Raw genomic sequence first — 13,419 nt, 5'->3', positions numbered from 1 at the left:
TTTTATTTTAGACTTATATCTGTGTTTTCACATTCGTTAAAAAAAAATAACTGGAAATAGGTACATGAGTTTTAAGAGCCATTTTATCTCCCTAATTTCACATAAGGAGGTATAGATTTCATAATGTCCCTCCCTGCAGTGCTGAGACATGGAGAAATCCAACTCAAAAAAATCAAAGGTGGCTCCTCTGAGAGTTCTCTTCACGGTGGCCGTTGAGGGCAGAAGGCCGTGGAGACCTGAGAGTTGCAGATGGGTGACTGACAGGGAGGCTGGGGACCTGTGTCTTCTGTCAGCTCCACAAGATGGCATTCTGTCAGGAAGATGTTCCTCTGGGCAGGTGGTCCCTGTGAGTGATCCTGGGAGGGCCACCTTTTGCAGGAAGGAGAGATGACATTCCGAAATGCTGCCCGGAAGCGGCGAGACAGTAGGTTGTAGATAATTGGGTTGACTGCTGAGCTCAGATAGAAGAAGACCCCTGGATTACGGGGGATTAAAATAAACGTGTCAGGGAGAAACTGAACAGGAGACACGAAAGGGTGAAGCATAAATATTTAACAGAAGCCTGGAATCCCTGGTGTGGCCTCTTTTGGAAGCAATGACATATGCAAGGCTTTAATTGAGAATACAAAATGCTCTGAACAGATCTATCACTTGTGACTTAGGAATCAAACACAGAAAGATTAAAGAGTCTTGGAAACATGTAGGCTGGTACAGGATCTCTGATAAATCTGGAAACTTCCTTTGATTCCTACTTGTTTAATTAAAGAAAAAAATGTTCCCATAGCATTAATGAAAAATGTTTAGGTATCAGAGGAAGGAGATTTCTTTTTCTTCACTGGAACTTTGCTTAAATCTATAATTTGAAACCGTAAGTGATGGAGGAATAGAAAAAAATCAGTCAAGGCATAGTCTCTGCTGAGATTCCTCATCATGCTAAAAAGCTTTTTGAAGAAATATTCTCCCACATCTTTTCTCTACCTTTCCTTTTCCCTTGATGGCTCTTCCGCATTATCGAATAATTGTGTTTTGTCACTTTTTTCTCCATGAGATGCCTTGTTCACTGTCATTTTCTTGTTTATACTCTCTTCCTTATTACCATGCTCCCTTTTATTTCTCCAAGGCCAAAATGAGTCTAAGGCTGGAAATGAGAGGAACTAATTTCCTATTCTGGCCTTGTCTTGATCCATAAATTTAGATAAACACTGATACGTCAATTTCCCCCTACTTTTGTAAAATAAAAATTCTAGCCTAATCCATTTCCTTACATTATTGTGAGGCTCTAGTTGAGATTCCATCCACAGAAGGGCTGAAACTACACAACCACCCATAGCTACCATGGGCAACATGTTCCTTCTTATCTTCATTAACATAATTTAAGCAGTGAGAGTACCATGTACCATGTGCACGGGATGTGCAGGGAGAATTATGACAGAGACCATTGCTGTTTGCTGTTTGTTCATTCAAGAAAGAAAAAGTGATTGAACCCTTACTGCATTCTAGGAACTTCAAGGTAGATTCTACAGTAATGAATTAAGAGTTTCTGAGAGGGCTGGGGATGTGGCTCAAGTGGTAGCGCGCTCGCCTGGCATGCACGGGGTGCTGGGTTTGATCCTCAGCACCACATAAAAATAAAATAAAGATGTTGTGTCCACCGAAAACTGAAAAAAAAAAAATTTAAAAATTCTCTCTCTCTCTCTTCTCTCTGTCTCTCTTTAAAAAAAAAAAAAGAGTTTCTGAGACTTAGGATAGCGTTGTAGAGGCAAGATCTGCGCTAAACTCAATAATTAACAATACAGCAATTCCAAACAGTATCTGCTAAGAGCAAGATACAAGATACTGTCAAACTATGGAAATCCATATAATGGCATAAACCCAAGGACTGTGATGCTCATGAACATATTCGTGGGACCTGATTGGCTGGTAGCCAGACCTTAAAATGACTGGGAGATAACTGAAGATGGGTTGGGTGGGTCCTGAGGGAAGAAGGCTTGACAGATAAAATGTGAAGAGTTGGGAGTGGTTATATTCTGCAGGAATCTTGGTTAATACTCTCTACTAACTAATGTGATCAGAGTATAGTCTACTAATGGAAATGCTATATATTTAGGATGAAAATACTAGTCAGTTTTTTTTTTTTTTCTGTACCATTAAGCAGTTTAGACTTCATCAGGTTTGCTTTGTGGCAGAGGAGGAGATGGTACCTTGACAGGATAATGTCATCAGAGAAGCCACAGTTTAGAAATTTTAAATGATGACTAGTCAACTAGTCAAGTTTCATGTTGACTTGCTGTGTTTTCCAGTTTTCTTAGACACTCCCATCCTCCTCATATTTACCACAAGGATAAGCAAAGAGCTGTAAATATTTTTGCAGTTTTGCTAATTTGTAAATGGGAAAACATGAAACTACTGATGCCCCGGTATAAGCTGTTCACACCCTGCTGAAAACGAAACAGGGGTGACAAAGGAAATAACGCAAACGTTCTTCAGGATACACGTCATGCTACTGTTTTAGTTCTGTGCACATCTGGAGCTCATCTCATGCATCTATCCTGCTATGTGTTAGATAATCAGAAGACCCCCTGGAATCAGCCAGTGACTGGCAGAGGGGAGGGGGCAGAAGTGGGGAGAGCCTAAGGCCATCAGCTGCACTGCCTGAGTAGAAAGGTCCTTGGTGGCAATTCTGCACTATGTTTTAGTGGGAAGAACCAGAGTTTGAAACTCAACAACTGGGGCTTAGCCCTATGTGCACAATCGGCCAGCTAATGCCTTTGGACAAGGCACTTCTTCCTGTGAGAGTGTTTCTTTGACAAGAAAATGGTTTATGATAATATTCACTTAACAATTTGTGATGATTACAGAAAGGTAGCATTGACAGCTTAAAAGCTCTGTAATACTCACCAATTTGCTGCCCCTGGTGTCGAGAGCAGATGCTATTGCCATTTGACAGGCAAGATACTTTGGCATGAAGGCAGCTTGGGACTCCAGCCCTCTTTAGCATTTATTAAATGTGGAATTGGGGTGACAAGCCAGGTGCTCTTAGTGACTTTCCACCATGATTTCTCTCATATTCTGAGGTATCCTTGACAAGGAGAGTTACAGTAGCCTAAAATCAGATCTTGATGCCCAGGAATATCCTTTGGCGGTTTTCATGAGGCCATAGGAGATGATAGGGCCAAAGCATTTACTAAATAAGACCAAAATCAATCCCATGGCCCCTGGAGGGGAAAGCAAAGAAAGCACCCCTATTTTCCTGCTGCAATCGTCACACTTAGAGTCCAGCTATTCCACAAGGCAGCCCTGACAACAGAATGCTATTTCTTTTGGACCAGCAGTAAGTCTAATTGATCTTTGCATAACATTGAAAGCAAGCGTCTTCACTCTAGGAAGGCACAACCCCATGATATTTTGTTCTGTTTCCGCAGCTAAGCAAGATTGCCTGTAGACCAGCTAAGCCTTTACCTGACACCACATGGATGAGGTTGAACACTGCAGCCAAGGACTCAGTCCACTCCTCCACGAAGCTGAAGAAGAGGCGATCAATGTGGAACGGGGTCCAGCAGATGGCAAATACTAAGACCAAAACAACTGGAAAAAGATGATGAATGGGAGAGCAAACGGCAGTGTAGGCAGGGATAGGTGCAGGTTGCTCACCAAGTCATCCATTCCTCTGGCAGTCTTTCCTTCCACCCTGGCTAAGCTATCATGGTTACAGGCAATCTAGATCCCAAGGAGCCCCAGTGCAGAATGTTCAAATGTAAGAATGAATTGTATCGAATCTAGGATCTGCTTTCTAAATACCCAGAGAAGATTTCTTATATAATGTGAATTTCCCTTTAGAATATTTAAAATAGTTCTGAATTTATTTCAAAGTTTCAAAAGCATTTTGTTGTGAAATATAAAGTATGCTGTAGGTAGATGATTGGAGTCATATAAATGGGTTACATAAATAAAATTATTGTGCTTAAGCAGTTGGTGTTTTTTGAAATCCATGGAGTAATAACAAACTTAAAAGTATATATGGATTCTTCTTGTTACTCTAGAAATAATTAGAAGGTTCTCTGAATTTGATCATTTAAAATCCAGTGATGTGTTCGGGGAGGAGAGGGAGGAAGATTGAACAATCCCAAGTGTAATATCACTTTCCGAGCATCTTTTGATTGAGAGGGGATGAATCCATATTATAAATTGCTAGAGCACATAATCCTCCCAATTTCTTATTTTCAACCCTCCAGACAGAGATTGGCACAACTATAGTTTCTCTTTGGGGTGTTTTAACTTCACAAAGATAAATATGCATATTTTTTTCTCTTATGAAGTTAGGGAATATGTTTTCTTTGCTGATACATGCTGCTTGGGATTTGTCTCTAAGTAATCCAACAGGGACTGGGGGAGAGATCAGAGTAGAGATGAGACAACGTTAGCTAGGAGTTGATAATTTCTAGAGCTGAGTGATGGCACATGGCATTCATTTTACAGTGCTCTGTACTTGTGAGCACTTTTAAAGTTGTCATAGTAAATAGCCTAGGTATTTCTTGCTGGCAAAAAAACCCACTCAGAGCAAGACATCTGCCTTGCTGTGGTTTCAGGGATATGGAAGCTCCTGAGCTTATCCCCCAAGTAGAAGCCCTTAATCTGCTTGTTTCTGTCTCCCCACTAGAAACAAATTTATTACTTGATAAAATGAACTCTCTCCCAAGGTAAATACCTCACTGTGACTTTAATGTGAGTGAACTTTACACATTAGTGAGTGAATAGATTATGATCAAAGAGATAATGAAGACAGTAGGACTCTTAACAGCAAAAAAGAAAAAAAATCAAGAGCTTATATTAGGAGCAAAAAGATTCCCCAGGACAGGATTATCAGAATCAAAAGGTCAATATCAGTGACTTTTTAGTTATTTGAATGCCAGTTACCTTGAGTGCCTTATATGGATATTGGCCCTGAGGAATTACTTCTTTCTAATTTTGAGTTTTGATTTGGAAAGTATATGATAAATCTCTCCCTGTTCAGTAATTCTTGTAGACTAGTAATGAATTATATATTTTTATAACATTCTTTTGAGAGTATGATTTTTAAAATTTTTAGCTACAAAAAAAGTACATGGTTAGACACAAAGTTATAGAATATCATAGGTGGGATGACTACTTGGAGGTGCTCCTGGCCCAAAGTTCTTAATTTGGATTTAAAAGATCCTAAGGAGTTCATGCGTGGGCATCAGGGGGTTCATGATACCCTGAAATGGATTATAAAACATTTTGTGTGTATGCTCATTAGTACACTTTTGAAGTAGAGTCTAGAGCTTTTATCATGTGTATAGTGAAACTCATTAACACAAACAGTAGAAACACCAACCAATTTTGCAGAGGCGGGAAATGATGCTCAAAGGCTCAAGAGAGGATGCAATTTACCACAGATCACGTGGAGTGTGTTGCCGTCAAGGTGATTTAGCATATCCTTCTGAAGGTTCAGAACCAAAAGGAAAACATCCAGATGTGTCCCAGAAGCTTGAGTAATCCAAGAAAGTTTGACCTGCTATTGTAGTTCAGGGCAGTTTTGAGCCTGAAGCCAGCAGTGCTTCCTAAGAACCAAATGCAAATCCTTTGCTTTTGCAAACAAAAGAAAACAAAGCACAAAAACAAAGTGGGACTTACACAGCATCTTGGTCACTGATTTTCTGGAAGGTCTGTGGATATTAGCAGTCACTTCATCCGCCTCAAGGGATTCATCTTTCTTCAGCTGAAGGAGAGATGGAAAGAGATGTTAAGAAAGGGAAGCATTTCTATTTTCTTCCTTTGAAGATCTGAGATGTATCACTCGAATACTCATTTTGAAGACAAACAAACAAACAAACAAACACAAAACAAAATCCACACCACCACCCAAAATAAATAAACAAACAAACAAACAAACAAAAAGCACAGCCAAAAAGACAAAAATAAAATGGATTATAAAACATTATATATACTCCCAGGACTTAGAAAAATATAAGAATATGTTAAATATTTAACAGTAAGCTTGGGATTTGTCTCTAAGTAATCTAACAGTAATTGGATCCAGGTCTCTTCACTCAACTGGATAGATGATTAAGGCCAAATTTCCCCTACAAGCATTTTTGATATGTAAGAACCCTAGTTATGTAGTACGTTTATAGGTGTTTTGTGAAAAGTGTTAGATTCTGAAGTTAAAAAAATATATATAATCTAGGCTCTTTCATTCACTCATTTATTCATCCATTTATTCATTCAATAATTGTTAGATATCTATCAGAGTAAAGTTCCTCTGCAGGTGGCAGCCAGGCAGTAGAAAACAAGGGCAAGCACTCTTCCTGCTTTATGAAGTTATAGGTTCCATTGTGGGTCTTCTCAGAGTCCTTGATATGCTAACAGGCATTAGGATTCTCAAGGGGGATGGGATAGCATTCCTCTCCACTTTCCACACCCACATCTCCCATCCTGTCCCAGGTCCCAGCCAAAGGGAAATAATATTTCTTTGACTAAACACCTTCCCCAAACTTTCTTCAGTGAAGTCCCTTGTCCCATCTTCACATGCACAATTTGGAAAATGCTATTTTACTGACATTACTGATAAAAATGCATGTCTTCCTGAATTGGTGTTAAAATATATTCATCTATTTAGACTCTGAAACCTCTGAAATTTTCAACACTGCCTGTACACGCATTCTTGCTCGATTAGTTAAAATCCCATCTATTCCTTGTAACGTTAGTCCATTGTCCTCTTCTTCCTCTAAATTCCCCTAGCATCGAATGTCTTTATAATTTATCTAGTCATTAAATATTTTTCTTTCTAATTTATATCTACCTTGGTTTGTAGGGATGTCCAATCAGACAAATGAAATTTTAAGGATCCATGATAAATGACCATCAGATATCTGGAGGTTAGTACAGTATCCATCTGCCTGTTGGTTGGCATTTATTTCCTTTATCTCTTACTAATAATACCCTAACTTTCTCTTAGGCAATTTACTCTTTGCCTATACCTAGTCATTAGTTTGGCTGGGAATGACCCCAATTGTAGCTCCTGGTATTGTCCTAAAATTACTTATTCAATCAGACCTCCTATCCTACAGTCATGAGGACTTGAAAATTGGAGGCAATGAGATTTCAGATGTTGGCTTGCACTTCTGGGGAAGGGAATTCAATTTCTTTTTATGGGGACTGCCAGAGGGAGCCCTTCGTCTCTGAATGTGATGTCTGGGATTATAACAGTTACCTTTCTTTCCCACATTGAAAAGAGAGCCTGGAGCAACCAGTGGACCGCCACATGGAGTTTAAGATTAAAATCAGTGCCATAGAAAGAAGAGAAAAGAAAGAGAAACAAACCAGGTCTTTGACGTTGTGTGTTTTACTGGATTTGTCTTTGCCAGGAGCCAGTGCCACATCTGGACTTTTTAGATCTCCTGCTCTTTGGCATTTTGCCGGACTGTGTAGAGGGTTCCCTCACCGTAATAAAGCAGTCCTGGCTGGTTGAATAAGGGCCATCGTGTGGAAGAAAATTTCAAATTATTCTATATAGCCCAATACTAGTATTTATTTCCTTTCTCTCTACTAAGGGGGGGGTACCCTTTAGCCCTTCTTATATCAGGATCAGTCTGACTTCCAACAAGATAGATTGAAATTCAAGGTAAATTAGAAGTTGGTGTGATTATGTGCGATAAAGGAACACACTGCTCTAAGAAGCAATGAGCTTCCTGAGCTAGAAGGCATTTCAAAGGAATATTTTAGAAGAAGTATTTAAAATGAGATAAGACCTGGAATGGTGGGTCATTAAAAATTGCCTCTAAGGTTCAATAAATCGATAGTCTGTCTCCCTAACAAATGTATCAGCTGCTGGAAGTTGGGTAGCTCTCAGGACGCTTGGGCCTGAGCATCTGCCTATATGGCTAATAGGCGTGGCCATCTGTCTTGTGACTGAGCTGGGGCTCTATGCATGTGCCTATGTTTTCATAAAATGAGGGACTGAACCCTTTGGAGTCACCTAGAACTTAAAAAGAAACAAGGGAGTTGCAGGTGCAGCCATTTAGGAATAGAAGAGGAAATGGAAGGTGGTGGGATGGGATGTTTTTAATACAGTAGTAAAATAAGGCTGGCAGAGTGTGTATCTCAGTGCCTGGCATGTGATACTTAGCAAAGTGACACCTAATGGCCGTGATTGTGATTCAGGTGGCTGTTCCAAGTCCACTCATGGGATGCAATGAAAACTGAATTTATTTTGAGTGGAGTTACTTATTTACATTAGAATGAAGTGGATTACTGACTTCCTTCTTAAAATCCTCTCTATCTTGCTATCACTTGCTCAAAAAAAAAAAAAAATAATGCTTTCCTGATACAAAGCAGCAGCCAGATGCACTGAGGAGGAAAACATGAGCAAGGGGAGCCGCACACCAGCCCATACACTTTATCAGTACATGGTCAGTCAAATCTACTGAAGGTTTTAATTATTTCCTGCCCTTGAAAATTACTTATTATGAGATATGCTTCTTTCATTACTTAATTTCAGTCCATAATTAAGAATAATGAAAGGATGTTGAGATCTATTAGTCACTTCTTGCTTGGCTTTAACAAGTCTCAGTGGAAATACGTCCACCCCCAGGGATAATTTCCTTAAATCAAACATCAAGAAAATAGTCAAAACAGTTTTTTTTTTTTTCCCCTGAACAGGCCTCTCATACAAGTGTAGTTTTCAGTGAAAGAAAAATCACGTGCCGATTAATTGCTACTTACTTTGCATCTTCCTTAGGCTATAGTGACATAGCTAACTAATTGGAGGAAAAGTGAAAAAACAAATTTTTATGCATGTCGTTCGTCGTTCTAACAGAAGTGATGTGGTTGACAGAATAGAATCCAAACAATTTGTCTAACCAATATTAAATGCTAATTTATTATTGAATAATTCATTTCCTTGTAGATGTTTAACAAAGTAGATATTCTTTATAATCATTAACAATTTCTGCTTTACTCCAAAGTTTTATTTCAAAGCTCAGCAAAAAGAGGAATAAAAAAAAGTTGTGGTCACTGTAATAAGATGTTCCAGAGCTTTTCTTCCCCACCCCCTCCAACTGTAGAGTATCCAAGTGGAGGGCGGTTCATGGACTCAATTATCCTTCAGGTTGACATTTTGTCCTGATTAGTTGTTTATAGTGATTGAAAGCATCCAACCACATGGCCCCATGTATAGTTTCTGGAGATGTGGCTTCAGAATAATAAGATAGAATAGATTTTGGGTATCTCTGTAATCTTAACAAAATCTATTTACCAAACATTGACTGGTGAGTGTGTGTCAGTGTATGAGCATATCTGTGTATGTATGAGCACAACCCTGTTTGGCATGGCTGGATTCTGCTGCAGTCCATACCTGCATCCTTTCAGGTCTAACACTAAAGTGGCTTGTAGGAAACACAAGGATGAGATCAGCCTCATCACACCCCCTCCTAGGTGGGAAGGGACTTGCCTTGGCATAGTCTGCCTTCTGTACCTATAACATGCTGCCCCTGGAGAGAGCTCTGTGGAGGATCAATCCCTGGAATGATGGGTCATTGCTGAGTGCTTCTCTCTTCCTCCCTGGGCCTGTGATGTCTTCAGTTCCTGGCTCACTGCCTCTGGGAGGCTACGGCATCCAGAGTTGTTTATACCTTTAAACTTGCCAAGAGGGTCAATAACTTAACTATCTTTAGGATTGCTTGGGTCTCTTTAAATCTCAGAGATCAAAAATGCCCTTTGAGACAAATGTTTCCAAGTCTTTCCTTTTTAAAGGTACAGAAGTTAAAAGTCTAGTAAGAGAGAAGTCATTTAGTCCTCATGCACTCACTGAGCTCCTGGGAGAAATACGTTAATTAAGGAATTCTACAAGTATGGAATTATAAATTGTAATGAAAAAAAATTACTAAAAGCCATGAGCACCTACAATAGGGACCTGATATAACTAGGGGATCTGGAGAGCTTTTTAAAGGAAGTGTGACTAAGTATGACTTAAGGTTAACTGAGAGTTAAGAAAGACAATGGAGTTGTAGTGGTGGGCAGCAGGGACATTTCAGGCAAAAAGTATAAAATCTCTCAAACCATTGCCACAGAATATGGCTGACTTTCCAAGCTTCCAATCTACAGGTGTTTAAATTACTGTAGGAATGACTTTTATAGATTTCCTGGTATCCTCTAGTACCCTGGATGATGCCTCATCTTTTCTGAGAATAAGATGTCATTAAGTTGCATTACTCAGAGTAAGCAAACTTAGGTGGTTTCTAACCTCTTTCTGAGCTGTCACTCAGCTTCTGATGCAACCTAGCTGTAGATTCATGACAGTGAAACAAAAATGTAACAAAAACAAAAATGTAACTGGCAATGTTTCCTATTCGAATTTAAATATTTTCCCCAAATGGAGCCAAGATAAGTGATTGTTTGGTGTTGGGCGAGATGATATTTATTAGTTTGGGGTGTGGATTTCTCACGGGATTTATGATACTTGGTAATGTGTGTCGTCTCTTCTTCCTAATAAAATTGATGCAAAAGGCATTCACAGACATGGCTTTGAACTGCTTTTGGGGTAACATATGGATAAATGCCAGAACTCAAGGGAAAACTAGCACAGCTCTCTGCATGTTTAGATATACTCCAGTTCTCAGATGTCTGTGACACTTAAAATTTGTTCTTCTTCCTTAGACCTTGATAGTCATCTTAGGGAAAGTAGGTACTCCAAAGGTTGCCCTATGGGACACTCAATTTTGAGTGTCCTTTTTCAGAGATGGACTGAGGTGGGAGGACCCTGATTATTACATAATGTATACTGTCAAAGCCCTCTTGTAGCACATTTTGTGAGTGAATGCTTTTTATTTCTCCTTTCATTTGTAATTCACGTTTTATTCCCCTCACAGTTTTATTTTTCTCTCTTTAAAAAGAATCACAGATCTTTAAAGCTAGAAGGAGCCTTAGACATGATCTGATGTGGCTTTTCCATTTTATGAATGGAGAAGTCACTCCAGGAGAACTATGTGGCTTGCCTAAAGGCAATTTCTATGTCAGCTGAAGACCTGGGAGTCTAAATGGTTTTAGAACTGTTACACAAGCTACCCTCTTACACGAGTGTAAAGATGTCACAGTTAAGACTTGTACCTCTATGAACTTGGCACAGGATATACTAGGAATTTTACAGACTCATTTCTTCCCTTGTCAAATATAATTTCTCCCAGATAATTTAGTGCCAGAGAAAATAAAAGATTTAAAAAAGGACACCACTTTACCAACATGAGCATAGGAATGTAACTTCTAATTTTAAGATATGTTGCAAACTAAGTGCTGCTTTATCTTAATCCCAGAGATCTCTTAATTTTCTTCTGCTCTATCTCATGTGTCTGTTGATCTCCCTACCTGTCAATCTCCACTTGCTCAAGAGGAGACCAAGCTGATACCACTCAGCTCATGATATATAAATCAATATTTATTTATATGTATGTATATATTTATATGCATATATATTTATATGCATATATATAATTTTAATTTGATTACAAGCATAAAGAAGCCGCAAGAAAGTATTTGACTTTAAAAAGTATGTCTCTCTTGGACTATAAAATAGGGATAGTTTGTATCTTACTGAGATCAAGTTAGTACAGAGGAAAATGTCCACATAAGCATTAGATGTGGGGACAGGAAAGAGACAGTAAAGTGTGGAAGGGTGCTTCAAAGTGTGTTCACCAAGCCCAGATGACCTAATGTGTTAATTTAAAGTGAGGCTCCTTGTCAGACCTCCTAAAGCAGATTTTCCCATGGCTAAAGTGTGCATATTGGGACCTGTAGTAAGTTTTCGAGCTGATTCTTAGAAACACTAAGATATGAGGAAAAAAAAGTCTAGAGGAAAGAATAATGCAAGATAAGCTAAAGGAAATGACATATAGTTGTGTTTTTTTTGGCATATTTTTTAACTTCTTATTTTCCATCTGAACTCATCCTATTTTCCTCTCTGCTCCCTTCCAGTTCTGACGTTCTCAAATTGTTAAGTTTGTCTCTGAACTTTGAGGCAGTGAAAATGAAGCAATGCTGCCCAAGCCCGTTATCCTGGCTACTCACCCTGAGCCCCATCAGGTAGTAGAGGACACTGATGAGCGTCATGGGGAGGACGTAGAAGAGGAAGGAGGTGACCTGGATGATGAAATTGTAGATCCACATGGGCTTGATGACTGTACAGGTGGCAGAGCCAGGAACCGAGGTCCCATTGGGGAAATAGTGGAGCTTGATGCCATGGATGCTGGTGTTGGGCAGAGAGAAGATGAGGGAGAAGCCCCAGACGATGCCCAGGATCCTGAGGGCCCTCCGGCGGGTGCTCTCCAGCTTAGCACGGAAGGGGTGGAGGATGGCCACATAGCGCTCCACGCTGACTGTAGTCACGCTGAGGATGGAGGCGAAACACACGGTCTCAAAGAGGGCAGTCTTAAAGTAGCAGCCCACAGGCCCGAATAGGAAGGGGTAGTTGCGCCACATCTCGTAGACTTCCAGGGGCATTCCCAGGAGCAGGACCAGGAGGTCAGACACAGCCAAGCTGAACAGGTAGTAATTGGTGGGGGTCTTCATTGTCTGGTGCCGGAGAATCACCAAGCACACCAGAAGATTGCCCACCACCCCCACCACAAAAATCAGAGCATACACCACAGACACCGGGAGGAAGAGGTGGCTGCGGGGAGGCCCGCACAGGTAGGCCAGGTAGTCCTCGGTGCTGTTCAAGTACTTCTTGAGTGGATCTTCCAATTCCTGCTGGTGGATCCAGGAAGCATTTTTAAGTTTTTCCATCACTGACATTAAATCGCAGACCCCAGAGTCCCCTGGTATGTGGCTCAATCCCCAGCTGAGCCAGACAGGGAAGAGGAAGCAGTTCAGAGGCACAGGCTCAGTGAAGAAGGCTGGGAGAGAGTGAGTGCTTCAGCCTCCAGTTTGGGCTGCTCTCACTGTGAGCCTTTTTGAAGAGCCCCTGAGACAGAAGCCCCGCCCCTCCACAGGCTGTGGGCCAATGAGCGTGTGTCAGACTGCACTGCTTGATAGGACAGCTGGCTTTGTGTGCAGGGAGCAGGGGGGAGGAGGAGACCTTTCTGAGAATTGGAAGAAGCTGGGAAAATAGCTTACACAGACTGAGACACTGGAACAAGAATAAAGAGTGGGCAGGCAGTCCCAGCAGAGCAGGTTGCAAGACTGTGGGAAATACAAATGCAAGTTCCCCAGTCCCGGGGAACAGAATACGGATCTCCAGTGATCCTTGTCATTTGTACAACAAGACAAAAATGGGAGGTCGATAGATTTCTCAAGTTACCTTGTTGCATTGGACAGTCCTGGCTCTCTGGGGAAAGCGTGATCAGTGTGGCATTGGTTTTGATTACATGCACCATAGAATCCCAAGCCTATAAAGACATTGACCCATCC

The 13,419-nt window shown here is 40.5% G+C and overlaps 1 protein-coding gene across 1 annotated transcript; it reads right to left on the bottom strand.

Annotated features, from left to right (window-relative positions):
• Positions 1 to 200: 200 nt before the first annotated feature.
• Positions 201 to 12,804, bottom strand: LOC308650861 (neuromedin-U receptor 2-like; the record flags this gene model as incomplete). Its single annotated transcript, XM_081297304.1, has 4 exons — positions 201 to 475; positions 3,460 to 3,585; positions 5,653 to 5,737; positions 12,079 to 12,804. 4 exons carry the CDS (start codon positions 12,802 to 12,804, stop codon positions 201 to 203), a joined length of 1,212 nt encoding a protein of 403 aa, XP_081153430.1.
• Between the last annotated feature and the right edge of the window lie 615 nt (positions 12,805 to 13,419).

This window comes from Spermophilus citellus (assembly GCF_964194105.1).
Source record: "Spermophilus citellus genome assembly, chromosome: 1".
Taxonomy (NCBI): domain Eukaryota; kingdom Metazoa; phylum Chordata; class Mammalia; order Rodentia; family Sciuridae; genus Spermophilus; species Spermophilus citellus.
Note: the sequence above shows the minus strand (reverse complement) of the source record. Positions and strands in the feature narration are given on the sequence as shown.